The following is a 26,522-nucleotide window of genomic DNA, read 5'->3' as shown; positions in this document are numbered from 1 at the left end:
GTGGGAGCAGCGGGGCGGCGGAGCCGAGGACGGCGCGTTCCGGAGCCCACGGGAGGCGGGGTGAGGCGCGGCACGGCCGGCGCTGCCCGGGGCCGCCAGGGGGCGCCGGCGCCACGGCCGGGGAGGGGGGCCGAGGCGGAGGGGCCAACCTCGGCCGCGGGGCGGACACAAAATCCGGGGCCGGCCCGGATACTCCACCTCGGGGTGGGCGCCAGGGACAGCGCGGGGTTGGCGAGTCAGAGTTCAGCACTTAGCGGCTGCGGTACGGGCGGCTGTCTCGGGACTCGCAGGATGCTGGAGGCGCGGCAGCGCGGAGCGCGGGTGCTGTGGACGCTGCTGTGGGTGGCCGTGGTGCGCTCCTACAACGTAGACGTGGGTCGCCCCGTGATTTTCCGGGGTCCCAATGGCTCCTTCTTTGGGTACTCGGTGCTGCAGCACTACCATGACAGCACGCGGTGGTGAGTAGCACGGTCCTTGCGTCCCCGGGGTCGCCGCGGGCGGGGTGGCGGCGGGGATGCGGCCAGGCGGTCGCTGCCGGGATATCCATCCTTCCTGGCAGCCACATCTCCCGCAGCGGGCCGGCAGAACCCAAGTGCCCTCACAAGGGCAGCGAAGAGACGCCTCCGCCCTGGCTGCGGGGCCTCTCCCGTCGCTCGGTCCGCCTCTTCGTGTGGGTGCGTTGGAGTTAAGAGCTGCGGGCTCCGCACCCCTTGTGCGCGAGGGATTTCCCTGATGTAAGCAGAGGACCCCGCGCTGGAAGGCGTTTTAACACGGAGATGTCCTTTCTGGGCTGGTAGCCTGCACTCGGCATTGTGACTTAATTGTCCTCAAGCGCCAGCCGGCCCACGGCCGATATCTCGACGCTGTGCTCGATTCCCCCTTCCACCCGGGAAATATTAAGCAGTTCATCGTCTTGACTGGGTACGAAAGATGATGCGTTTTGCCGTGTTAATGGGAAATGTTTCTAACAGCACTAACCTCCAGTGGGAGCAGCGCGCTCAGCGTTCACGGAGCTGAACTCCCTGCACTCTGCCTGGCAAGGGACAAAATTCCTTCGGCGGCTGAACAGGCGTTTCCAAATCTTAGAGGAAATGTCTGTGTAACTTAAAAAAAAAAAAAAAAAAAAAGAAAGACCGAAGATAAAAAGTTTTCTACATCCAAAAATTTGTGAAACTGGCAAGCTTCTTGTTTTCCCGTTGATCGAAAAGAGTATTGGACCATAGTCTGTTGTCTTGGTTAGAGGCTCTTTGTTAGAATGAAAAGTGATTTCTCTTAATTGGACCTAGCTGGTGTCATCTGGTGCACTTCTAATATGAGCAGAAGCCACTGCCGCCAGCAACTGTCCACAAAGCATGCCTTTATCTTTTTATACTTAGATATTCAGCTATTGATGTTGGAACTTTGGTGCACTGTGGTTTAAATAAATGTATTCATTGTGGCATACAGCTCTTTAGAAATTAATTTCTTTCACATCCTTTAGTTCCCAAGTAGTTCTCTGCTCTGCCTTTCTCCATAGTGGTTTTCATGGAACATCCATTTTTAAGCACTTAGAGAAGATTTCGTAGAGGAAAAGCAGCCTGAGAGAAGAAAAGATCTCAGTTTAAAGCAGTGATTAACTTAGGTCAGGAGTCAGTGAAGCGTACAAAGTCTGAAAGGAACTTTTATTCGACACAAGTTGCTGAGGATTCACAATGGTGTGAATGAAATGCTGATCTAGTGCAGTGTGGCGGGACAAAAGTGGTAGAATTTGTTGCTTTTTATGGATATCTGTCATTCTGATTGATAATAGGAATTATTTTCAGATATTTTGTACCAGCCCCTGATGGTGTGTAATTTTTGGAAGGGAGGGTGGCTAAGGGAGTAGTCTTGCAGAGAACCCTCACTTCATTTAGAAACATGCTGGACTTTAAGTGCTGGGCATCTGTCTGAAGGCAGGGATCTTTTAGAAGTCTGGTGCTCAAAATTAAAATCTGCAGTTATGCAAACTCCTTTTTTTTTTTTTTAATGGAGCTGATTCATGGTGCCTTCTTCTGTGGCATCCAGAAGAAAGAAAACCCAAACCCCAACATCTAAGATCATTAAATATTTTTAAATAAGAAAGCTGTTAGGCCTAACACCCAAAAGGGTTAATGTATTATCAGCATCAGCATGGTCAAGAAATCATGAGGGTGGGATTGTCACCACTGATGAGGAAGATCCTCTTTTTCAATGTGAGGCCAGGAAGTTTGCTTTTGTGGGTACTTCAAAATCCTGTTTCCATCAGACACTGGGATGACAAGTTGGGAGAAGAATATTTTTACATGCCCCTTGATTCTAGTGTGCTATGAGCAGTCATACTCATAATGTGTGTGTGCACATCCTAAAGAACAGTAATAAATGTCTCTTAAAAGTATATGCAACCTTCTTCCAGTTTTCTGAAGAAGCTCCTCTTAAAAGTCAGGGTTATTGTTTGATTTTGTGTGTCAAGTTCTTTTTCTTTCTCCTTGTGACTTTTATATATCCAAGGAAGGGCTACGATTTCAGTTTTCTCATGTCCATTGGGTCTGTACACTGCAATGGAAAGTAGTTAAAATAACTTTAGACAGTGCTAAACTCACCAGGCAAGCCTTCAATGCCCAAAATATCACTATGTGAGCCTGCAAAAATGTGATTGATCATATCTGAGGCTGATAGGGCTCCTGCCCATCTGAAATTCTTTCCTATGTTAATATGCTTTCAAGCATTTGAAACTATTCTGGGAACTTTTGCTCTTTATTGCTTGTGGGCCTGGGACTCACCTAATGTACTTCTCGTCATGAGAGCTATGTTGTTTTCTGTAGCCTTGTCCATGTGCTGGTGTATGCGAACGTATTTGTGTGTGTGTATATATATATACATACATAGTCACCAATTCATATTAAGGTGGCATCTCTCATAGTCACATCTTCCATGGAAAACTCTTTGTGTTCCAAGACCACAAAGTCACCTGTCTGTATTGCCTACCTTAGGCCTATAGGTTTCAGTAAACTGGTTCAGGGTTTGTTGATTATTTCAGGCTTTATATAAGCCAAATATTCATGTAGAATGAACAAAAGGGGATGTGGGATATTTGGTATGAAATCTTAGATAAATGTGAGTAGTCAGGCTGCTGTGCACAGAAATTATAATGGAATATGAGTGTTCAGCCAGAACTACAACAGTGGAACAAGTAAGTCAGTGCCTTTGACATTTTCTGCAGTAGTTGATTGCAACGATGGTTCCATTGAACTGTTTTTGCACATTTTCTTGTCTCTAGAAAGGTGTCTCAACACAGATGTACTGAAGTGACTGTATTTCTGACAATGTCTGCTTTTTCTTCCTTAGGTGGGTTTTATAGATGTAAATTTTGATAGGTTTACTCAGTTATTTATCATTGCCATTTTCAGCAGGAAACCAGATGGGTAGTTGCATTTGGGGCAGGGACAAGCTGAAGTGCTTCTGCTCTCTGGATATAATTCTGAAACTTAGAGTAAAGACTCAAAAAACAACCAAGAAATGACTGCAGACAGAAAAAATTTTGTTGCGCAAATAAAAGATATTAATAATTTGAAATCTCTGGGTTTTTTTTGGTGTTTTTTTTTTGTTTGTTTGTTTTTTTTAAATGAATAAGGTGTTACTTTAGTCTCTCTCTCCCTTTCCCTCCTTATGACCCCTTCTTGCTGACACCTTCAAATCTCTCCGCAAGTCCAGGGTGATCATTTAATCTTGTCTGGCAAAATGATCTGGCATGAAAAAGTAATGTAGTCAGTTTAGTTGCTTGGTGTCCTGCTGTAAGTTTTACAATAAAGAATGAGCCTGGTTTCTGTGCTGTTGCATCATTCCTTCAGCCCTGCTCTTTGCTGGTTTGCACTACTGCTGAAATAATGAAGGTTGATCGACATCTTGGGCCGATTGATATGTGCTGTTAGCATCTCATGTAAACTTGTGTGCAATCAGAAGGAAGGTGGTCCAAAATTGGACAGAATAAACTTTCTAATACAACTTGAAAGAAAAAATATTGTTAGAAAGCAGGCATTCTTTATCTGCACGGGACACACAGCTGATCACTCCTTGCTCTGCATATGTCATGAGACTTCGCAACAAGATACTTACCATAATCATATATATTCATTAGAACATGTTTCTTATCTAATACATAGACATCACTTGTCTAGAATTATTTTGCATGTATCTGCCTCCTGAAAGTCCTTTTGTGGTTCTTGAGGTTTATTAGGAGGGGTCTCTGGTGGTTTTATGCACTGAAGGCTTCAATATTAAAAGTGACCTTTCCTTGAACTTTTTCTTTGGGCATGCGCTATTGCTTCTTGTTACGTAACTTGCCCAAACAAACACTGTAGGCCTCTTTAGCTGTTTCTCCACTGATTCCAGTGACATTTATCATCCCGTGTGTATGCCTTTATGTCCTTTTTTCTTCTTTTTTTCCAGCCTAGTCTTTAAGCTCTATTCAGCAACTTTAGGGGCTCTGAAAACTTTTGTTCTCTATGTTGTTTATCAGAGGTGTGGGAACAGACTGACCCAGTGGAGACTGGGTGTTGTGTGCATAATCTGAGCAGTGATACTGTAGATCCCACCATGGAATTTTGAGGAGCCTGAGCTTGTTGTCATTGGTCATGGATCATCCAGCCCTCCTGCTTCTTGCTCTGCATGTAATGGATGGAATATGTGGTTTCATTTCAAGTAAATGGGTTTTGTTCTTTGCAAGTAACAAAGGCCTTTCTAAAGGGGAGAAACTCAGCTGGGATATGATGGTAGGGCTCCCTTCTCTGGTATTGCTTTTGAAATGAGCTGTGGCCTGTGAGGATATTTTAAGACTTTTTCCCCCTGCCACTTAACATTGCAGTGAGATGAGGTACCTACAGTCCTCAGTCTTTAAACTGTGATTGTCTAATCATTGCTGGTGCTGTAGGCCCATGCTTAATGTGCTTGACATCTCTCCAGCCATCGGTCAGGTCTGCACTTTTGCTCACTCTTCCTTCTGTTAAAAGCAACACTGAATTTCCATGTCTGTACGTCCTGAGGGTCAATCACCAGGAAAGTGATCGTTGCTGCTCTTCAGGAAGTAATTTTAAGGAGGTGTGAATTTCTCTGTGGACAAGAAAGTTTCTTGTCATCCAATAAAATCGGCTGCTGCAACTCCTTCAGTGAGATGGCCGTGCAGCTGTGTGGTTTTCTCAATACAGATGAAGATGTTTGTCCTTGATTGTGTGAGTATGGATGCAAGAAGAGAAAGTTAAGTGGCCTTTCTGCTTAGGGCTCCCTATTTTGTTTAAACCCCAATACATTTTTTCACAGAGCCAGTGAGATTAGGCTATTGCTTACAAATTTCTGTACACTTCAAAGAAAATGGCTAAAATGGCTCCAAACTCCCTTCCTCCTGTTCTTGGTTCTTTTCCTTTCTGAATAGAAAGTAACCTCTTTCTCTTGATGGGGTTTCGCCTTCAAGGTATCTTCATGCAGCTACTCTGTAATATTCTAGGGGCTTCCCATGGAATAGTGTGGTTGTGGTGAGAACCTGCACTCATCAATAGTCTCTGCAGAGAGTATTACTCACATAGTAAGCTTTGTGGTAAGAGGCTGGAGAACTGCTGGTGCTTGCTTGTTGACAGCCCAAGTAGTCATATAGGAGCATTGGAAATCTGTACTGCAAAAATCAGTCATTTTAAACAAGTGCTGTTTGAACTATTTGGAATATGTTGGAAAATTGTACTTCTTCTAGCTGTATTTATATCTTCTGTCTTTATGCCAGGCAAGATTCCACAGCACTGAAATGAGAGAAGACACTATTAGACTCTAAGACTTTGTTTTGAAAAGAATTTCTGATTTGTTATAGTAGCAGAGAAAAAACACTTTTTCTGATGGCAGTGCTGTTTCATAGACATTGCAAAATATTTCAAAGGTGTTTTAAATATGTAGAGGAGATACAAAACAGGTGTTTTTTTGTTCCAGGAGTCCCAGAATTTTAGATGGAAATGAGTTGTCTATCCAGGTCTGCTGAAAAATCTCATGATAGTTAAATGGGTGACTTCCTTACAACAGTTAAGGCATAACATACAGAAGCTAGTGAAAGAGTAAACAAATCTTTTTGTTGGCAAAAGAAATATTCCAGTCTTAAACCTTTGAATAAAATTAAAGTAATTGGTATGTAACAAATACCAAACAAAGAGCATGTGAGCAAACAGAAAACCTCCTGTGTCCCTGAAAGTAACCCATCTTAGGGCATGGGTGAGCATGGATCATGCTAGATGAAACAGTAGCTCTGCAAAGGTTTCAGCTGCTGAGGTTTAGGTGCAAGAATGAAAGAATGAGACAAGATCCTAGGATGATATAGTGTGTGCTGTATGTGAAATACGAAATTTGAATGTATCGACATTCAGGACAATCCAAAATAGATTCATCATTGGCACACATTGCTGGCTGCTTCTTTCTGTTCAGAAGAAGAATAAATGGCAATGTTTTCTTTCTGAAATGTATAATTACTTTAGACATCTGTGCCAGTATCTTACTCAAATTGTTAATTATCAATTTTTCCCATTCATCATTTTAAAGAGAGATGAGAAGTCTTTTTAATTTAGGCACCATTGTCTCTGTCTTTCATGTTGCAACCCAAGGTATCTTGTGCACTAGTTGCTAAATCATATTTACTTTTCTTAGATTAGGGCAGAATCTTTTTTATACTGGAGTTCAGTGTTACCTGTGTTATCTTATTACTATAACAGGTCACAGAGACATGGTGTTTCCTTTTGTTTCCTTAAAGAGTTACAGGTCCAGTTTGAACCTGTACCTCTTTAAGCTAGTAATGTTTATTTTTGTTAGATCTCATGAATGTCAAAGAGTGAATGTTATGCATTTATTGCCTGTGTAAATGAAGTGACTGGAGTTTGATTTTATATCTGCTCTTGCCTAGTAAGTTTTCCATTTAGAACTATTTTTCAAGCTCCTTGGCACTTGCTCCCCAAGTGTGTAGCCTTTGTAGGTTTTAGCAGTTATTTATTATTTACCAAGTATTTTGGGCATTAATTCTCCTCACATGTGAAAGCATGATGTGTGCTGTAGAGTGCAAGAGTGTAGTTCCATCAGAATTCTCCAAAGTAAACAGTTTAGCCTACAGAACCTCAGAGAAAATGGTCACTTAACACAGGGCTTTCTGGTGTTTTTATAAATGTATCAAGTGCCACGTGACAGTTTTGTTGCCTCTTAACAGTCAGGAGAGTGTGTCAGGAGTGGAGATGTGCCCCTGCTGTGAAATGTTCTGAGAATGGAGTGCTTCCACTTTCTAAACAAGCCTACAAATCTTGGGCTGGCTGGCAAGAATGCAGCTAGCAGGAGGTTCAGATTTTGTCCACTTGTGGGTGTATCAGTAATTGATTGATAGGATTGTAGCTAAAAGAGGAAAAATGGATGCAGATGCTGTTGTCCATCTGAATGCTTTCCTAAATGGCTTTGGGATGTGTGTGGTGAGGGTGTGTCACTTTAAATGTGCTACAGTCCTAGTGAAAATTAATTTGTTAAAAATATTTATGCCTTTATTGTGTGTGGTGTTTTCAGTTTTTGAATCAGTGTCATTGTTTTACAGGGTTGCTAAGAAAAGTGCTTTTGCTGATGAAGCTCTGGCAATGTGAACCTTGGTGGTATTAATTGGTTTTTTTCCTTTCCTCCTGAAATAATTAATAATTTGTTGCTTTGCTTTTGGTTTCCAGGGTCTTGGTTGGTGCTCCCAAGGCAGAATCTAAATACAGCACCTCTGTTCAGTCCCCAGGAGCAGTGTTTAAATGTCGAGTCCATACTAAACCCTGACAGAAGATGCACAGAACTGGATATGGGGAGAGGTGGGTAGTTGTGATGTCGGGGACAGCAGGAAGCAACCAAAAAAATGCAAACCACATGGCTAGCAGTCCTTCTGCCAACTTCAAATTGGCCCTGAAATATTGAGAGGGAGCAATCAGCCTTTCCTGATGGATTAACACTATTCTATAACACTATAACCACTATACTAACTAATTAATAATCAGGATGCAGAGGGAAAGAAGAACACTTGTCAGATGTTTGATGGGCAGTCTCTTTTCTTGCCAGGATCCTTTGGTAGCTGTTTAAAACTCACGTCTCTATTAACACTATTAGCAAAAGTGTCATGTTCTCTTCAGCATTACAAAATACATCCTACTGGTGCTGGTGTCCTTCCAGTGGCCTTGCTTGCTCTTTCCAGGGAGTAACCAGGTAAATTTTTCCTTGCTTAACCTAAGCTTCTGTCTTACCTTCACCTCCTTCAGTGTGACTACGTAAGTGTTTCAGAGTGCTACTGCCTGCTCCAGGCAGTGCTGAAGTAAGAGTGCATGGGGTGACCCCAGGCAATGCAATGATGGGCTCATGATGTGTGGTGTTATTAGTAATGTGGTGATCTTGGGTCCCCTCATAATGCAGAAAGTAATTTTTTGAGTTTGCTTTTTGTACTGAAGTGGTCTCAGTGAGACTACTTGTATGCCATTGCATGGGATCAGGGTTGACTTCTGTTCCTCTGATGACATGTCTGAGGCAGGTGAAAGTAGAGAGCTAAAGTAAAATTATGATCTAAAATTTCCTGCTATAATGATGGCAAAGATTGAAGCATTTTAATATTTTGGTTTTCTTGGTTACATGATACTTTCTCTGCCTATAAAAAAAGGCATTGTTCACCTTTTCATACTTATACTAAGTAGAATTCCTGTTTATGAAGCTTGCATGTGTTAAAACAATGTTTTAACATATGTAAGTGGTTATTTTAACACACGGCTAAGTGGTTTGTCCTGTACCAGACTGTAAATTGTCATGGATTCATGAGTGCTGCCTGATGGGACTACAGATTTCAGCCTCATTTTTTTTAAGGGTCTCTGATCTCATTTTCAAGATTGCATTCAGGAGGCAATCTGATACCTCTTCCATTGCCTTGATGGATTGATGGTTCATTTAAGTACAGCTGTGGACATAGTGTGATAGCTGCTGGATGTTGGGAACAAGGTCTGTCCTCAGCTGCTTACGTGTATGGTGCCTCTTAAGAGTGAGAACATTGCCCCAGCTAATGCATTCAAAAACTAATTAATAATCAGGATGCAGGGGGAAAGAAGAGCATTGTCAGATGTTTGATGGGCAGTCTCTTTTCTTGTCAGGATTCTTTGGTAGCTGTTTAAAACTCATGTCTCTTTGCCTTGCTGCCTTTCCCTTTTTTTCTGTAGGCAATTCTCGGGGCATGCTCTGTGGAAAGACCTGTAAGGAAGACAGAGATGATGAATGGATGGGTGTGAGCCTAGCTAGACAGCCAAAGGCTGGCGGAAGTGTCCTGGTAAGTCCATGCTATTCTTTAATCTCATTAAAAACGTAGCTGCTGCCTGACTAAGCACATCAGGATTGTGTTTGGCAGTGACTGATGGAGCCCAGAGCAAGAGGCAGCAGATTATATAATCCCTTTCTTCAAGCAGAAGTGACCCCCAGCCTGAAGATGTGATTTACAGAGGGAGGATTTCAAGCCATCACACCTGACTTGCATCAGCAAGTCCTCCTAAATCTGGAGGGTTTATATCTTTGAACTGAATAAATACAATTTGTCTGGAAGGTATTCTACTAATTCGTTCTTTTTGTAGTTTGCCTATGTTTATGTAGGAAATATGTAAGCATACATTTTCCTAGAGCATATGAATTGCATCTCAAACTTACAAGGAAAATGTAAATTGTTCTTTGTGGCCATATTTTTCATTGATCTGTATTAATTTCCTATTAACAAGGTAGAAGAATTGTAAATAGAGATGTCTTAACTGCAGTGGATTAACTTAAATGTGTGGATCGACTTCTTGTCCTCGGTGTGGTTACTGTGCACATAGACAAGACAAGGAGAGCAGATGCATCCTTAGGATGTTCAGTATTTCTCTGTGAAACTGTTCTTGTGATATCGTAGAGTCCTGGGCAAAACCCTTTCTAGTATGCTGGGGTATTTTACATTATGATCAATAATTGCCTATATTTAATCTATGGTTGGGTTCTGACTGTCTACCTGAGTGAGCGTGTCTGCAGGGATTTAACAGAAATAAAAAGAAATTTGCTGCAAAATGTAGTAAATAAATGCATTTTATATATGTGACAGGCAGATGTTGAGGTTGTATCAGGGCAACCATGAGAGGCTAATTCTAAACAGCACTGTTTGTGAGTAGGAAACTTTCTGTTGGCCTCCATCTTTCCAGTGACACAGAGACTGCCCTTATATTTAACATCAAACTGTCCAAAAAGCTACTAGTGAGAAAGATCTTGTGCAGTGATTATTTGTACCAATCACCTGTGAAAGGCAAGAGGACAAACCTGCTTCCCTCAAAGGCTTTAATATGTGCTTAGAGTCCAGGTGCTTATGCCCCAAATCCTTGAGCACTGACTTCCCTGTGGAAGAGCAGGTGAGTTTGATACCTTCCTGTCACAGCACTGTGATGTGTTAGTGTGGTAGCGGCTACAGTTACATTCCTTGGATGTTTCAAATGTGTTTCAGAACTAGAGGAGGGGAGAAGGTGGGGCATAAATAAAATACACTGTAAACATGTACTACAGGGGACAAATTAAGGCATTCATGCTAGTGCAAGCAATTAATATTTTCAAGGTGTATCCTGAGCTGTATGTGTGCTCAGCTGTGTGTGACTTGATCAACTTGCATTGATCAGGATAACACTACCCTTGAGAGGCAGCATCCTTTTCACTGTCCAGTCATCAGGCTGAAATAGACAAATTCATCCTAATTAATTTTTAGAAGGTTGTTCATACATTTTATTTAGGCAACTCTAAATTTCTTGTCAAAATTAGATCTTTAAAATACTGGATTTTGTGTATTTTGGTTCAAAGGGAAACAGGTTGCAGCTGATGCTTAGGGGTCATCTCCCTAGACAGAAACAATAATTAAAGGGAATGCTGATGGGACACAAAAGCCAACCAGCTGCCAAGCTGGGTGCTGGCTGCCCTAAATGGAGGCTACAAGGGTGAGAGACATGGATGGTCTTGGGTTAGGGCTGAGGGGATACACTAGTGTTAGGGTTGAGGGGGTAGAAATTTCACACATAGAGCAGGTTTAAAGTGAAAATGTAGGTAAAATAAAATACACAGCTGGTGGTATGCTCATTTCAGTGCAGTTTAGACTGGTAAATGTCTCCACAAGTGACACTGATTTTAAAACAATCCCAATCCAGCCATCTGACAAGATAATGCTGGCCCTTCACCATGTCAATCGTGTCCAGATGCTGGAGAATATTTAACTATATAATTCTCATTACTATTTATCACTAGCGTCTTAAACGACTAATTATACATCTATGTGCATCTGTATGTAAACAGAGCCTGAAATGAACGTATACAGATTCCAGGCTGTTTCAGGTCATTGTTACTCTCTGTTTTGAGAATTTTTTACTGAAAAAGATTTGTGATTTTCCCACAGATGTTTTTTCAATATATGTGCTCTTCTAGTTTTAACGATTAGCATATCTTTAAAATCTAGCTTTTTTTTGAAGCCCATTTGAAAAGCTGGTGTTCTGAGAAGGTATGTCAGAATATGTGCTCATAGCTGTATTTGCCAAAGTTTTTTAATTGCTAGATAACATGAGCAATTCCATAAACTCTTTAGTTATGAGTGCATAGAGTCTATATTGTCAGACATTACAGCTCTATTTACTGCTTCTCTTCCAAGGATTCTTTTAAGTCAGAGTAATATCTCTCTGGTTACTAGCCCTGGATGGATTTTTTTTTTTCCATAATCAGTGTAGTTGGCTATGTGAAATATGCTCTTGATGTCCTGTCTTAGATAACTAATCCTACAGTTTAACTGTGGGTTGTATAAAGTAATTGTTACTTTTACTTGTAGCTGCTTAGTGGTCTAAATGTTTTTCTTTTCAGCCTTCCCCAGTGGCAGGGGGCGTAGGGAAGGTGAGGAGTGTGCCAGAGGGCTTTAGCTGGTGTTTGGTAAAATGTGGACTGTGTTTGAGCCCATATTGTGCCAGGATGTAACTAATCCAGAATTGGTGTTGGTGTGTGATAGATTAAACAGTGAAGCATTAGTGAGGATATAAACAAATATATGAGTTAGATCAAATAAGAAAGCTTCCTTGTCCTTGGATATATTATCAGTCAATCTGCATTAATCTCAGTAATTGCAATAAGACATCTGAGATTGCCCACTCTTTCCAACTGAAACAGGAAAAGTCCTTCTTTTGCTTTTCTTAGGAGAGGGACCAGGAATTGTCCACTGTGAATTTGGAGATAAGCCACATCCCTTAGTCTTGGACTCTTCCTAAATACCTGCCATTTCTGTCACTGTGTTGCTCTTCCTATGGACCAAAGCCCAGGGCTGGAACAATGTGCAAAAGAGCCAAGTGTAGCAGTTCTGAAATGGCCTATTCAATTATATGCAGTAATGCAGTGTTTGCAATCAATAGCTATCTCATCTTGCTTTGCTCAGAGCATTTTATTTTGCTTCAAGGGTTGCCTCATTTCTCCCCTGTTTTTGGTAGAGCTGGAACCTGTACCCCAGCAGCAGCTGCTGAGCACCAAAGTATGCTGATGGTTTTCTTACTGCACAGGGATCTACCAATAGCATCTGAAATAGGGTGCATAGGCCTGTCAGTTGTTTGCATTGCCTCAATTCACTGTTATTCCAAAGACCCTCTTCAGGCGTGTGCTGTTGCTGCCAGAGAAGGAAGCCTGTACCGCGTCACCTTGCCTTGGCAACATTGAATGATACAGAAACAGTGAACTGTAATCAGCCTCTAAAAAGCTGTTGGGAAAGCAGAAAACCCAAAATTGGATGTGTTGCGACAGGGAGAAAAATGTGCTGGTTGTCTGCAGAGAAATTAGTTTTGAGGAGCAAAAGGAGCTGCTGGACTCCTATCCATTGGTGAAAATGTCAAATTCTGTAGCTGTGGCACAGGGGAAGTCTGGGGAAGCACTGACTCAGGTAACCAAAGACAGTTCATCCCTTGAAGGTTTGCAGACTAAGACAATCAGTGGTGAACTGCTGAATACACATCGTGATGAAGGTACAGAAAAGTGGTCATTAACCCAAGACTAAACAGAGTGTTTTAAGTCTGCCCAGAATTGCTAGACTGAGCCCCTTGCCTCCAGTTTAATTTTTGACATATTTACGCAGCAGCAGCTTTTTCTCTCTTATATAGTTTTATATTTTTGGCCTCTGCACCTCCTTCCGGAGCAAAGCCACCGGCTTTTGATGAATGCTGCTGCCTCTGCCTGACTCCATTGTTTGTACTCTTCTGAGAGAGATTAATTAGTAGGTTAACTTATGTGAGTATCTTGCAGTTTCTGAAATATAAAATATCAGGAATTTACAATACCACAAGCCTTTATCTTAACAAATTTTTAAAAAATACTCTGATCTGTTTCCATTTGAGTTTATACTCCAGAGTGGGATTGACTTGACTGTTGCTGTAATGGTATGCTGTAATCTTTATGGCCTTGTCTTTGTAAGGGCTGTGCGTGTGGGTATTTGTGCTCACATCACAGATCCATCAGGAGAGAAACTATTTCCTGGTTGTGCTGAAATGAGTGGTTTCACATGTTGGTTGGTCTGTGGCTGTTGAATTTGGAATGAGTAGTGTGTGGGGATGAAATCATAACTAAGGCTCCTTAAAGTGAATACAGGAGTCTCCAAAGCTGCTCTTTATTGTACTTTTTACATTGCATTTGTCTGTGGAGCGGAGTACCCTCAGAAGGATGCTACCCCCTTTGCATCACAGGTGGTAGCCTGCAGCATGCAGTGTGGTGCAAAACTTTCTGCAGTCCCCAGAGTCCCCTCACTGTCTCTCTGTGACGCCATAGATGGCAATATATGCCTCTCCTTGGGCACAGGAAATCAGGAAAGCAATAAATATCAGACCCCAAATGTAGAACTAATAACAGTAAGAACAGCTTTTGAACAACTGTTTTGCTCTTTGAGAGTAGTATTACCTATTTATTCTTCTTGGACATAAGTATATTGAAATCTCTGATTGCTGGATTGAATTTGAGCTTTTCAGTGGGTAATACACTTCCCATGTCCTTTAGTGTAGAGGTGACACAGCTGTCCTGCTTTATAAGTGGATATAATTTTTAATGAGTTGAGATGCTCCAATGGGCAGCTCTGAGGTGCTGAGGCAGAAAAGTGGGTTGGAACACAGAAATGGAAGACAGAGGGTATCTCATCTGGGAGGATGGGGTCAAACTAAGAGGTCCATGAAGGGGGTTGATGCAAAGCCTCCATGAACAGTTGAAGGCAGTGTGAGATGATCTGTAGCATAGAGACTTGCTCTGTTGGCATGGGGTTACGCCTTAATGATATAAGTTGACACATCTGCAGGGACTTCAGTGTAGACTCAGGTCAGGTGGAGATATAGTCCTGGCATGTGTAAGTTCAAAGCCCTTGCTGTTCACATTTCCTTTTATTCCAATAGATCCTGAGCAGAAGCCAATTTGTGGTTTGGCTGGCAACAATGCAGTGTTAGGTTTTGGAGCAAATGAGTTTTGTGAAGGTGTGAACCAGGTTCTACATTGCTTGCATGAGTGACTCTGTATGGCAGTTGTAGTGAGCAAGTGTCCTGGTGAATCCTATTTTTCAGGATGATGTCATTCTTCACTATAAAGCTCTGCAGCTTGTCTTACACCTTGGCTAGTGTTGCCACTCTTGTTGCTACAAAATTCTTGGCATTTTCAATTAAATTCACTGCAAGTAAGCAAGGCTCAGCACATTTGCCACCAAAAGACAGAGCTGTCTTTCCCAGTGGAAACAAACCTTTGGCTCACACATGCATTATTTGGTGGTTTAACCTTCTAAGTAGTCTCAGTGTCTTTATTCCTGTTTTTCACCTTTTGCTGAGTTGTGTTAGTGCATCTTTAGTTAGAAAAGCTTTGCTGTCTACCAGGATTCATGACAGTCAGAGATTTGAAATTTCCAGCATAGGCTCTGAGACCTTTTGTTTTCCTAGTTACAGACAGGTGAAGGCTGAGCTGCTAGGTCAGACAGTGTCCTGAGCTGCAGAAGCTAACAATGAGAAAATACTTTAGCTAGAACAGTGGAGTGTAGGAGAGTACAATGGATTGTGGGTTGAAGGTGATGCTGAGTATTCCTGTTCATGCACGGTCTGCCTTGGTTGGAGTGATCTCCTGTGACTCTGGGCTGATAACCCATGTTATATGATCTGTTTAGGCATGTGCACACCGCTGGAAAAACATTTACTATGAGACAGAGTACATCTTGCCCCATGGCTTCTGTAACATCATTTCTCCTGACCTGCAGTCCAAAGGAAGGAAGCTCTTGCCCTGCTATGAAGGTAAGGAGTCAGACCAGGAGTGGAGCTTATAATGTCTCTTGTTACACTTCTATTACTACAGTACAGTAACCTTCACTACTAATTTGTTGGGTTTTTTTGTTTTGTGGGTTGTGGTTTTTTCGTTGTGGTTTATTTTATTTTTTTATTTTTTAGTCATGTGGCTGCTTTGTGGCACAGCTGTGGTAGCAGCTGGGGTTTTGGATGAAGTTGGGAGGACTAGCACAATGACTGGGTTCTGTGACTGGTAAAGTGCATGGTTGCACTTTACTGGAGGAATATAAAGTTTCTGAATTGTGTTTTGAGGCAGTGGCTCTCCTCTTAGGTAAATAATGAGAAGATATTGATATGAGCTTGGCCTCATGCTTCACTGACATGGAATAAAAATCTTGAATTAAGCAGCAATCATGACCCAATTTACCTATCTTATGACAAACGCTTTCATTTTTACATTGTCATTTATCAGGGGATTGGGATGTGGGGCAGGGAGAAGGGTTACTTTTCCATCACTTTAGGGTACTTCTGCAACAATTTATGTTCAATTGCTACTGTGTTAAGGTCTGCGTTAAAGGTGGGTGCAGAGGGAGGGCCTCTGGCTCAGAGCCATGAGTGACTGTGCCATTTGGCTCTGCACTAAATCCCATGTGCGATCATTTTAATTTCTCCTTCTCTAGTGCATGTGAGACTTTTATGTTTCCATTTTTTAAAGACTGAAGACAGAGTCTCCTTGGCCAAGGGCAATTAACTAAACTAGAGGCACAAGTGTATTGTTAGGTAGAACATATGGCATCTCCTACGATTCTTGGCCTTGAGAGGAACATTTTGGGGAAAGCACCCTTGCATTCTCCCTTTCTTTTACTTCTTCACTGTAGGAGCCTGAGGAAGTGGGGGAGTTCAGAGGACAAAACACAACCCAGGTTTGTTGAGGCAAGAGCTCTGTTTTACTTATTTGCTTTTAACCCATTTGCCCTCCTTTCCATAGCTGGCAAGCAGCCACAGGCAAGCTTGCTGCTGGCATTAGTAGTCGGAGTGGAATGAGGTAGTGAATGTCCCCTCAAGTTTCTCTGTGCTGTCGAGTGGCCAGGTCCTAGCTTGGTGGCCTGTAAAGCCAGGTCTGTAATAGAACTGTGTCTGTTTAATGCTCACTCTTCTAAGGTGGCTCCCTCACCTCCCTCTGGGCTTTGCTTAAGATCTTGCTGTTGTGAACCCACACACCTTTTGGAGATGGTGTACATTTGTGCATCGAGTGTTTCCCTGCCCTGAAATTGGTCATTATTTGAAACATGTGAGTGTTACACAACATTTGTAAGTTGGAGGACTGAAATCATGACTCTGAGTCCTCTTGGTCATAAGACAAACAGCCTGTTTTTATTGTACAGAGCTCACTTATATAGTAGTTCAAAACTCACAGATCTAGACAACTCATTGGTCTGAGTCTCAGCCCTGCCCAGCTCCTTGAACCAGTGATAAGCCTGCTCTCTGGACTGACTATGATTGGCTGAGGTCTCTGCACAAGTTCTCTTATTCACCTAGGGGCTACTCGAACAAGCCAGGTCAGCCAAACTGACCAGATTTATTTTGTCTTAGCTAAAGACTAGCTGGACAGAGAAGTTTGGAGGGACTTGTCCCAGCCATGCTAGCTGCTGTGCAGCAGAGTACCTATAGGTGTGTAAGCCTTCCTGTTGTACTATCCTATGGTATTTGTCCTTCCTTGCCTTCCTTCCCTCCTTATTACTGTCATCAAACCAGGATAAGGCTTCACACTGATGTCATACACTGCAACTCATCTGATACTAACTTATAGACAATGTGCACATGCAGGGATGCCAGTGGGGCTCCCTCTGAGCCGTTGTTACTCCTCCTGCACTGCCTCCTGCACTGTGGTTTCTGCAAGAGAAGAATCACTTCTGTTTATCTATGTGTCATGTTTTTGGAGTAAAACTGCTGTTAATCTGACAGGATATTTTCCAGAAATTGCTAAAAAGTAGAAATATGTGGGCCTAGTACACATAGAACAGCCAGTGGAAAGCTGGCAAGGTTGATGCAGTACTATGCTGGCTTAATTTCACTGCACGGTAAAGTGAAGATTGAATGTTTGGGACTGATTTCCACCCAGCTCCCCTCACCCCATCAGACATGAATCATAGTGTCACAAGGAATGGTTTCACTTGTTTACTCCTGGTTCTTTAAATTTCAATAAAACAAGCTCCATGAGAAAGGGTTGTGATGTGTCACACAGAGCTCATTGTTTAAGGTTTGCTGTGAAATAAGTTTGCAGTCATCCTGTAACTTTTTTCCTTTATCTTCTGGAAGGAGCAGAATAATTTCCTCCACTGACATTGATGGATGAATGGCTAGTGCAAAGTATCAAGTCTGAAGTGCTTCTACACTGGCAGCCTCTGTGGCCATTGCTGGGAGGCTGCCAGACCTGTGGCTGCAAACCCTGCACTAGGACACATGCCTTTGCCTGTAAGATTCCAGTGTCTCAGCCTTTTCTAGATCTAGCCATGGCAAATAGGGGTAGACAGTAGTGGCTTGCTTCCAGAAACCCTGTTTTAGTGCACCTAAGGTAATAAGCCTCAACCGGTGAAGGGTGAAGGCCAGCCAAGGGCACATCAGTGTCCATCCATGGAGGAAATGGAAATTTCTTGACTAGGTGGCACTGGTGCAACAGCATAGTAGTTCTCAATCCATCTTATTCTTGCACGGCTACCCTGAAAGGGCTGACAGAAGTCTGGAATTGAGCAATAATTAGAACACAGCAGCAGACTTGATAGTTAAATACAATCTCTCTGAGTAGGAACTAATCTAGTTTAGATGAGCTGGATGTCCTTTGTGGCTGATGTATGGGGCCTCAGTTTTCCAGGCAATACTTTCAATTGGTATTTTTCCCATAGTTTTAATGGCTTTCCAAGAAAGGGAGCTACCTCTTCATTTCCCCAATGCATCTGGTTTGCAAAGAAGGATGATTGTGTGTACTGTGAGAGGCAGTCCAGCTGATGAGGAGCGCTCAAATGGTGTTCTGCTCCTCTGTGGTAAGAACTCATGGTGGAACTGGGGAAGACTGGTGGTCCCTTTGGTTAGTAAATAAGGGGAACAGCACATGCTTGTATTCTTGCCTCCAAAAGAAAAAGTACTGGGTGCTGGCTCCTTGGGGAGGACTACATCTGTCTTGATTCCCCCGAAAAGTAGTCTGCTGATCTCTCCTCTGTGTCACTAGAGCTTTAAATTCTCAAACAGAAAATGTCTGGGATGTTTGGGCCCCTGTGCTTACATTTCCACTTGTGAAATGTCATGGTCTTGGCAGTGAAGATGGAGCAAAGAGAGCCTGAAAAGAGGAAGAAAGCAAATGTCACTCCAGACTTCAAATAGGCAGCCAAGAAGCCATTCAGTATTTCAGCCTTTTCTGCAAATTCTGTTGCAAGGGGTCCCTGTTTCCATTCAGCAGCGGGGCCTACATTTTCCTTAGTGTCCTTTTGTTGCTGATGTATCTGAAGAAGCCCTGCTTCTTGAATCCTTGATATCCTTCACCACATTTAATTCCAAATGGGCTTGACCTTCCTCATTGCATCATGCAAGGGTAGGGATCCTGCTATAGTGAATGCAGGGCTTTTAGGACATGCACAGATTTATTTTTCACGAACTGCTGGAGGGATGATCTCTTCTTCTTGGTTCTCTTAATGAAAAAAAAAAAATTGTTCACATTGATAAAAAAATATTTTTCCCCAGGCAAGTACTACCTGGAGAATCTGTACATGGATAGCTAGAAATTCAGTACCCCACACTTGCTGAATAGCTATGGGCTAATATGGGCTTCAGTTCTCAGTGGAATGTCCATTACCATTAGGAGACCCAGCTGCTGGGAGGCATATTGCTTTGGCCGGACCCTACTGTTGTGGTTTTGAAAACAAACCAAGTAAGAGGCTCTAAGTCAGGAAATAAAAATTTAATGATAAGAAAAGGAAAATAAAATAGAATAAAATAAAATGAAATAAATTACACAAAAGAAAAAACAGTGACAGAGTCAGAATACAACTGATCAGGGTGATGGAAACAGTCCAGACGAGGTGGTCTTCTTGAAACAGAATCTTGTAGAAAGGTCTGGTAGCTCCGGTTCTCTGGGAATCAGGGGTGAGGGCTGCTTCTACTGTTCCAAATCCCGCTTATATCCAGGTGAGAATGCTGGCTCTTCCCATGGGCAGAGCATCTCACAATGGGTGATGAGTCATGGAAGAGGGCCTTGATGGCCCATTAAAGCAGAGATAACTCCCAGGAGGGTTATCAAAGGCATTGATGGGCCATTAACTGAAGATGGTGATAGAATACATCCTAAACTAAACCCAGGACACCTACCTTGGCCAAGAGTGTTGGGCATTTGGACTATAATTTGTGGATCAGGTCTCTATTCTGTGTGGTGACTCCAACTGAACCTCTCCTTGGGCAACTGGTATGACCTCAGCAATGTCTGAAATTCTGAACATCTTTATGATGTTAGGAAGAGATTGTATGTAATACAAAAGGGAGAACGGTGTGTGTGTATACATTGTCTAATAAAATATTTTGAAAGAAGGCAGTAGTTTTTATAATTATTTCCTTCTGATCTTCAATAAGACAAAGTGCAACTCCAAAGAAACTTGCTTGGTTCCAGGGGCTGTTTGCTCATTGATTTTGTTGTAATTTTTATCATTTAGCCATGAGTTAATGTGGCTTAAAAAAAAAAGCTTCACAATTATCAGGTTATATGTTAAATTTTTTGAATATGAATTACTGTATATATGGGAAATAGTGATAGTGTGGTAGATTTTTGAAAATAATGCTCTGGAAAAAAACCTGCGAAGGCTCTGATCCAGCTGTAAGTTTCACATACTTCCAAGATGAAAATATTTGAATTAGGGCAGGGTGGAAAGTGATTTTCTTTTTTACCTTTTTCCTGCTCCCCACCCTGAACTTAATGTATTCCTAGAAATATTTTTTCTTCATCAAAAAGTTAAAGTAAAAGTTCCTCAGGTTTTATAGGCCAAATTGGATTGCTGTGTAAAATCCATAGACAAAAGCTGTGGGGTGCTGGTTTGGTTCCCTGTGAACAGGGAGCTCTGAGCTCATGCCCATGAAAAGCAGCAGATCTATACATTCTGCAAAAGAGACTGTTGTCTGATCATGTAGAAACACATGGCTTTTCCTCAGCCACTGTCTTCTTTCTGGAGCTTGTGTCCTGAAGTACCCTCACCAGAAATGTTTCTAGGGACTTTGATTGTCATTATAGGGGAAGATCACTTTATTTAAGATCTCTGAGGTAGTAATAGGCCTGAGAGTTAAACCTCCTAATGCAGAATCCGTGGCACACAGGCATGTTCATCACTTTTTGCTCCCCCCCTTCTCAGCTGTGGTGATCTGCCACAGGTGGAAGCTTCTTCTGATGCACCTTTACTGGAGCGATGCTGCTGCTCTTTTCATGCTACAGTGGTACTGCTCATTTAGCATCTCTGTAGGAGCACTCTGGCCTCTCTCCCCAGCTGGCTTCTTGCAATGCTCCCTGATGTGGGTGAGTATGCTGCACGGTGACGTGGTGGCCGGTCCACTGATAAAGCTCAGGAGCCTTGCATGCTGAATGTCTCTCCAGGCTGTGTGACTAGCAATGCAGGTGGCTCAGGTGACGAGTGTGTGCTGTGCCAGGGATGACCACGTTTGTTTTCTTCCCTTCTTCCCTCCAGAGTACAAGAAGAAGTATGGGGAGGAGCATGGTTCATGCCAGGCAGGGATCTCAGGCTTCTTCACTGAGGTGAGCTGGGGCACATGCATGGAAGGGTTGGGGTTGGTAAGTGGTTCTCCTGTTGCATGCCCCAGGAGGAGATTGCCAAGTGTGGCTTGGACAGTGGGCTGTGTTCTGAGAAGATCCCTTCCTGTCATTGTCTAGCTTCCCACCTGTCTTTTTCCTGCATAGCAACTGTGTAGTTGCTGGAATAGTCTTCAGGGAATATTCTTATTATGTACATCCCAAAACTTGCATAGAGGTATTTCTTTGTCTGTCATTATCTCTTTACTGTAAGTGATGATGTAAAATTGCCTTTCCTGAATAATTTTGTTTATGTATGTGTACATGTGCATGAATATAATATACTACCTACAATACATCTAGAAGATAAACATTTTTTTTTCAGTTCTGCTACAGTTCTTTGTTGCAGAAAGATGGAGAAAAAGTAGTGTGGTAGAATATATGCACTACAATTGTTCTAAATACTTGACCACATTTTTTCCTGGACAGAAGTCTATCAACTATACTTCAGTTTTGTCAAGAATTAATTTGTTTTCCTTATGCATGGATTTTTTGTTGTCATTAATGTTTCAGGGCTGTGGCCTTTTTTTTTCTTGTTTTTTGGTTTTATTTTCAAACTTTTAAGAACACATACCCACTCCTAATTAGATATATGCACTGATCTACAGAATGTCTTGTCCAGACTGATACAAAGAGAATAAAGGTTTTTCTCTTTCAGAAATTGCCTTTTGCCGTTTCAGTAAACTGGGATGCCAGGAAATGTTGCCACAAGGGCAGTGTCTGATAACTGGATGTTCAGCCAGTAGCAGCTGTTTCCTGACTTGTCTGCTCTCCCCAGCCTGTTTCCTGTTTCCCAGACTTAAATTCTCCTTTGCTACCCTAGTTCAAAAGATACCGTTGAACTTCTATCATTTCAGAGTTGATGGCAGCAGGAAATGCAGATAAATGGCTTTTTGGGTCAAACAGGCAATCCTCTATCATTTATTCAGTGCTATGGATGGTAGTTGTTCCTGTTAGTAAGTGACCTGACAGGTAAGGCCCATAAGGAGGAAAAAGCGATTTCTAAGCACATCCTGCTCATTGGTTGGTTTTGCAGTTCTGTCCCTGTAGTCTTATTCAGTGAATCCCTTGTTTTACATCTCCCCCCGACTGGAACTGGTCACCTGAAGGGGACTCGAATATGATAACAATTTCCCACAAGGATGGAGTCCACCCATGGTTTTGCATTGAATGGAGATGTGAGGAAAGCAGGTGTTTGCATGTCTTTTTTGGGGGATGGAGAACTTCCTGAGCTTAATGCTCCTCAGGCTTAATTTGGTCCTTTGCTGGAGATATTTAAAACCATATCCAGGAGCAAGGTTTTCTGTAAGGATGCTGGATGTTTTGGACAATATTTAGTGCATTTCTCTTGAATGTAAATGTACCTTGGATTTTGACTCAAGAACATTATCCATGACCACCTACCTTTGAATGCTGGATCAAACTATGCCTGATTTCTGTAGTCTTTTAAAATGCTCAATCACTCTCGTTGTTTGTAATGATCCCAAGCCATTTTTTGATTCTATGATGACTCTATAACCAGCTTGTCTCTCAAAGACCAGAGTGTATCTGATGACAAAGCTGGGCAAAATGTTCCACCTAGGATATAACACACATCTCGCTTATTGGTTGCATGGCAGCTGTTTAGCTTCATAGTTGTAAAATCAAAGTCCTTAATGCTGTTTCCATCGTGGCTTGTTAGTATAGTATGTCAGCCAGCATCAGGACATGATCTATAGCTGACTGATGGGTTCTGGGTGGGCTGGAGTACTTCTGTCTCTGGATCTTCTGAAGGGTGTTTGGGAAAGGCAGCAAGTAGAGAGATTTTTTGGAGAACTGTGTTAGAACTGTGGAGATAAGCTTGATGGTTAGTATTGAGGAAAGTCTTCTGTTGTAGCAGAAGAGCTGAGCAGAAGTGGATCATAAAAGGGCAGTGTGTTGCTTGGGTGTATGTAGCGACCTCCACGTTTGGGAAGAAGAAAGGATACTGTCCAAATGCACACAGAATGGAGGTTGTTACAGATAGACTTATTGGTGTTTTAAGTACATATCCTCTCCCTTTTCCATTAATGTGTAAAGTTTTGATCATTATTTTTTCCTCCTACTCTTTTCCCACACACTTCCATTTTTCCTGTTGTAGGAACTGGTCATCATGGGGGCACCAGGATCTTATTATTGGACAGGAACTGTCAAAGTACTGAATCTCACTGACAACACATATTACAAGCTAAATGATGATGCTGTGATAGCCAGGAGGTACACATACCTTGGTAAGCAGCTCTCTGGTGCTCACTGGGAATAGGAAATTGTCCAACAATGTATTTCAAGGCTTTGATACTATAAAGCTGATAATGTTTTTTTCTATGGTGATATAGAATATTTTTATAAAAAGTGTGAAAGGAAGAATATTTGAATTAAAGTGATACTTATCTAGAAGCAATGAAGCATTCAAAATACTCTATTTTTCTCTTTTTGTTATAACACCTTCTCCCCACACTTTGCTGTAATTATTTTTGCTAATATAGAAAAGGCATTTTAACTGAACAGCATATTGGATTGGGGTGGCCTTCCTGCCTTTGTCCTGTAACAATCAAATTATTTGTCACTAGTTAAACTGCATGTCTGCTTACATGTGCCTTCAAAATGGGTACAACAACTAATTACAGAGTTTGTATCACAAATGCATTTATTTCAACAAAAATAGCACTATCTAAATTTGTCATTGTCAACTGAAGGCAGATGTGAAAGGTTTGGCTATAGGTACATCTTTAACTCAATTTGTTTTACTTGCTCTAAAACCAGCTGATGTCCCTAAAATGCTGAATTTAAAGGCTTCCACCTAATCTGAAGTGCCTAAGACTGTTGAGGACCTAGGAGGCTTTTCAGCAGTTTGGTACTGTTTGACTAAAGTCTTGCTCTGACCTCTCATTGTCCCCTTAACCTTTAATATTAAAAAAAAAAAAAGAAATTTCAGAGTACTGCTTGATGATAGCTAAACGGAAAAGTAAACGTTACCTAGTTTGCAGACATAAATAGTTTTGCCACTGATAGACTTCAATTATAGGGTTTACCATGTTGATAAGAGCTTCTAATTTGCAACAAAAGAGCAGGCAAATACGAAAGATCCTTAGAAGGAAAGCTACTCTACTCATATTTAGTTATATATATGTTTTAATATATCAAAGCTGATTATTGATATTTTTCAAATACACACCTTTTTCTTTGATATATCATCCATTTGTCTACTTGGCTAGACAAAAGTCTTTTTTAAGCTATGACTTCTCTGACCTCTTTGTCTACTGTCCTCTTCTGTCTCCCCTGACCAAAAGGGAACATGATTTTTCAAGCCTTTTTTGGGCAGTGATTTTACCCAAAGGAGGACACTTCTGTCTGATCCAGGTGGGGCTGTTGCTCTTAACATGGTACTTTCTCTGTGGTCATATGATTACTTTTCTCTGCTTGTGGATGCCTTTTTTGTTTTTTACTGTGTCCCCTCTCTTGACTTGCAGTTGGCAAACTCTGCCAGTATGATCTCATTGTGTCTCTTGGTCATCTCCACACACATGGCTTTCTTCTCTCCACTTTTGGAAGGGTACTGGAGGGTGCGCTCTCACTTCCCATCCCTATGAACTTTTGAACAGAATATTGGTGCATCCTGAGCAGAATGGTTGTTGAACTCTCAAGTGCAGCCCATTGAAGCCTTATAAGCCTGATCTGTTTGTCTGATCTGTTTCTTAGGCTCTTTCCTGTCATGGTTGGTTATTTATTCTTTATTTCCTTTACCACTCAGGATATGCGGTGACAGCAGGTCATTTCTCTCAGCCGACCACCACTGACATTGTAGGAGGAGCTCCCCAGGATGGAGGCATCGGAAAGGTGTGGCTCTTTATCAAACAGTAATGTGGTTGGATGCAACAGTGCATGAAATGTAATATGGATGCAGTTCTAATATGTATGAGAAGACAAAGAGGTTTTTTGTCTGCAGGGTAGTTTTGAGCACTGAGCAAGCAAGAGGTGAGCTGGTTTGGTGAAGTTTGTCAAAGTTTTCTTACCTGTCCCTCCTGCTGCCTTGCATTCTTTACCCCTTTTCCTCTTTTTCCCACACAATCCTTACAATACCCATTTTAATGAGACACAGACAAGATACCTTTCCCACTGCTTTTGTGTAGGATTTGTGACATTTAGGTATTACTTAAAGTTTCCTAGAAATGAAAATACTTGTAAAGAGAATCTGTCTTTTGTTTCTTTTATTCATACATTTGACTATTTCAGCATTTACTTCAAGATAACATCTCTAATAGAATGAGCTTAGATGATTTGATGCCATTTTTAAAACTTCATAATTCATTGATGTTTAGTGTATTAGAGTCCAGGTTTTTGCCAGCTGTCTTTAGAAACTTTAAAGGTTATAGTCTCCTAAGAAGGAAGGAAATGAGATCTTCCTGTAGGCATATATAGATTCAATGTCCCAAGGATGTAAACAAGGGAATGGCTAGATGGACATGGCTTGTGAGTTAGGCACAGCCTTTGTTCTCCTATGCTGAGTATCCATGCTGTTGGAAAAACTGGTGAGGGTGGCTTCTTATACTCTTCTAAACCAAAGGTGGAAAAAGTGGGAGTGGGGAGAGGTAGGGAAGGAATGTAAAGGATCTGCTTTTTTCTCTCTTTCTTCAAAAGCAATCCTTTTGGGACCTACTGTCACCACTTGCTTGAGCAGAGATATCCTGTAGCCCCCTTCCATCTTTCTCATGCTATATAGTGACATAAGTTGTAGCTGAATCATAACAAGCAGTGAGAAGTCTTCATACCAGGAGCACTATCCTGTTAGGCGGATTAGTTTTTGATAGTAACCATGTCCTGGGAGTAGCACTGCAAGTGGGGAAAATGGGATAAAAATAGAGGGTGAACTGGTACTTATACCTGATCTGGCTATGACTAGGACATAGTAACATCACAGTTTTTACTGATGAGGACATGTGCATGAGAAAGACATAGTTTCCTTATCCCAGGTGTTCTGTTACAGCTGCCTGCATGCACCTTCCTTCCAAGCTGCTTTTTCTGTGAAACAAATTTAATTTCTCTACAAGGAGGAGGGTAGGGAGATGCAGCTGCTCTCAGGAGATCCACAAGAAAAAACAGATGGCTCTATAGTTTAAAGGACTGCTGTTCTAGTTGCAGAGGCTTATGTATTCTCCCTTGGCATGGGATGTGGGTAGCAGGAACACATGGCAAAGTGTTGGTAAGAGATGCTGAACACAGAACATTACAATGGGCAGTCCAGTTGTGCTTTCTAAGCACTCTAATAAGCTGACCTTTCCACTTCTCTGATAGAAAGTGATTAGCATTGTCACACTTTTTCACTTAAGTTAAAGCCAAGATTGTTA

The 26,522-nt window shown here is 41.8% G+C and overlaps 1 protein-coding gene across 1 annotated transcript in view; it reads left to right on the top strand.

Annotated features, from left to right (window-relative positions):
* The first annotated feature begins 226 nt into the window (after positions 1 to 226).
* Positions 227 to 26,522, top strand: part of LOC136363757 (integrin alpha-9-like) — a 210,587-nt gene continuing 184,291 nt past the window's right edge. The window contains 8 exon segments of the mRNA XM_066323225.1: positions 227 to 458; positions 7,716 to 7,803; positions 7,805 to 7,844; positions 9,225 to 9,331; positions 15,206 to 15,329; positions 21,038 to 21,105; positions 23,279 to 23,408; positions 24,929 to 25,014. Coding sequence (XP_066179322.1) covers positions 292 to 458; positions 7,716 to 7,803; positions 7,805 to 7,844; positions 9,225 to 9,331; positions 15,206 to 15,329; positions 21,038 to 21,105; positions 23,279 to 23,408; positions 24,929 to 25,014 — 810 coding nt within the window. The 5' untranslated portion in view covers positions 227 to 291.

This window comes from Sylvia atricapilla, chromosome 1, assembly GCF_009819655.1.
Source record: "Sylvia atricapilla isolate bSylAtr1 chromosome 1, bSylAtr1.pri, whole genome shotgun sequence".
Lineage (NCBI taxonomy): Eukaryota > Metazoa > Chordata > Aves > Passeriformes > Sylviidae > Sylvia > Sylvia atricapilla.
Note: the sequence above shows the minus strand (reverse complement) of the source record. Positions and strands in the feature narration are given on the sequence as shown.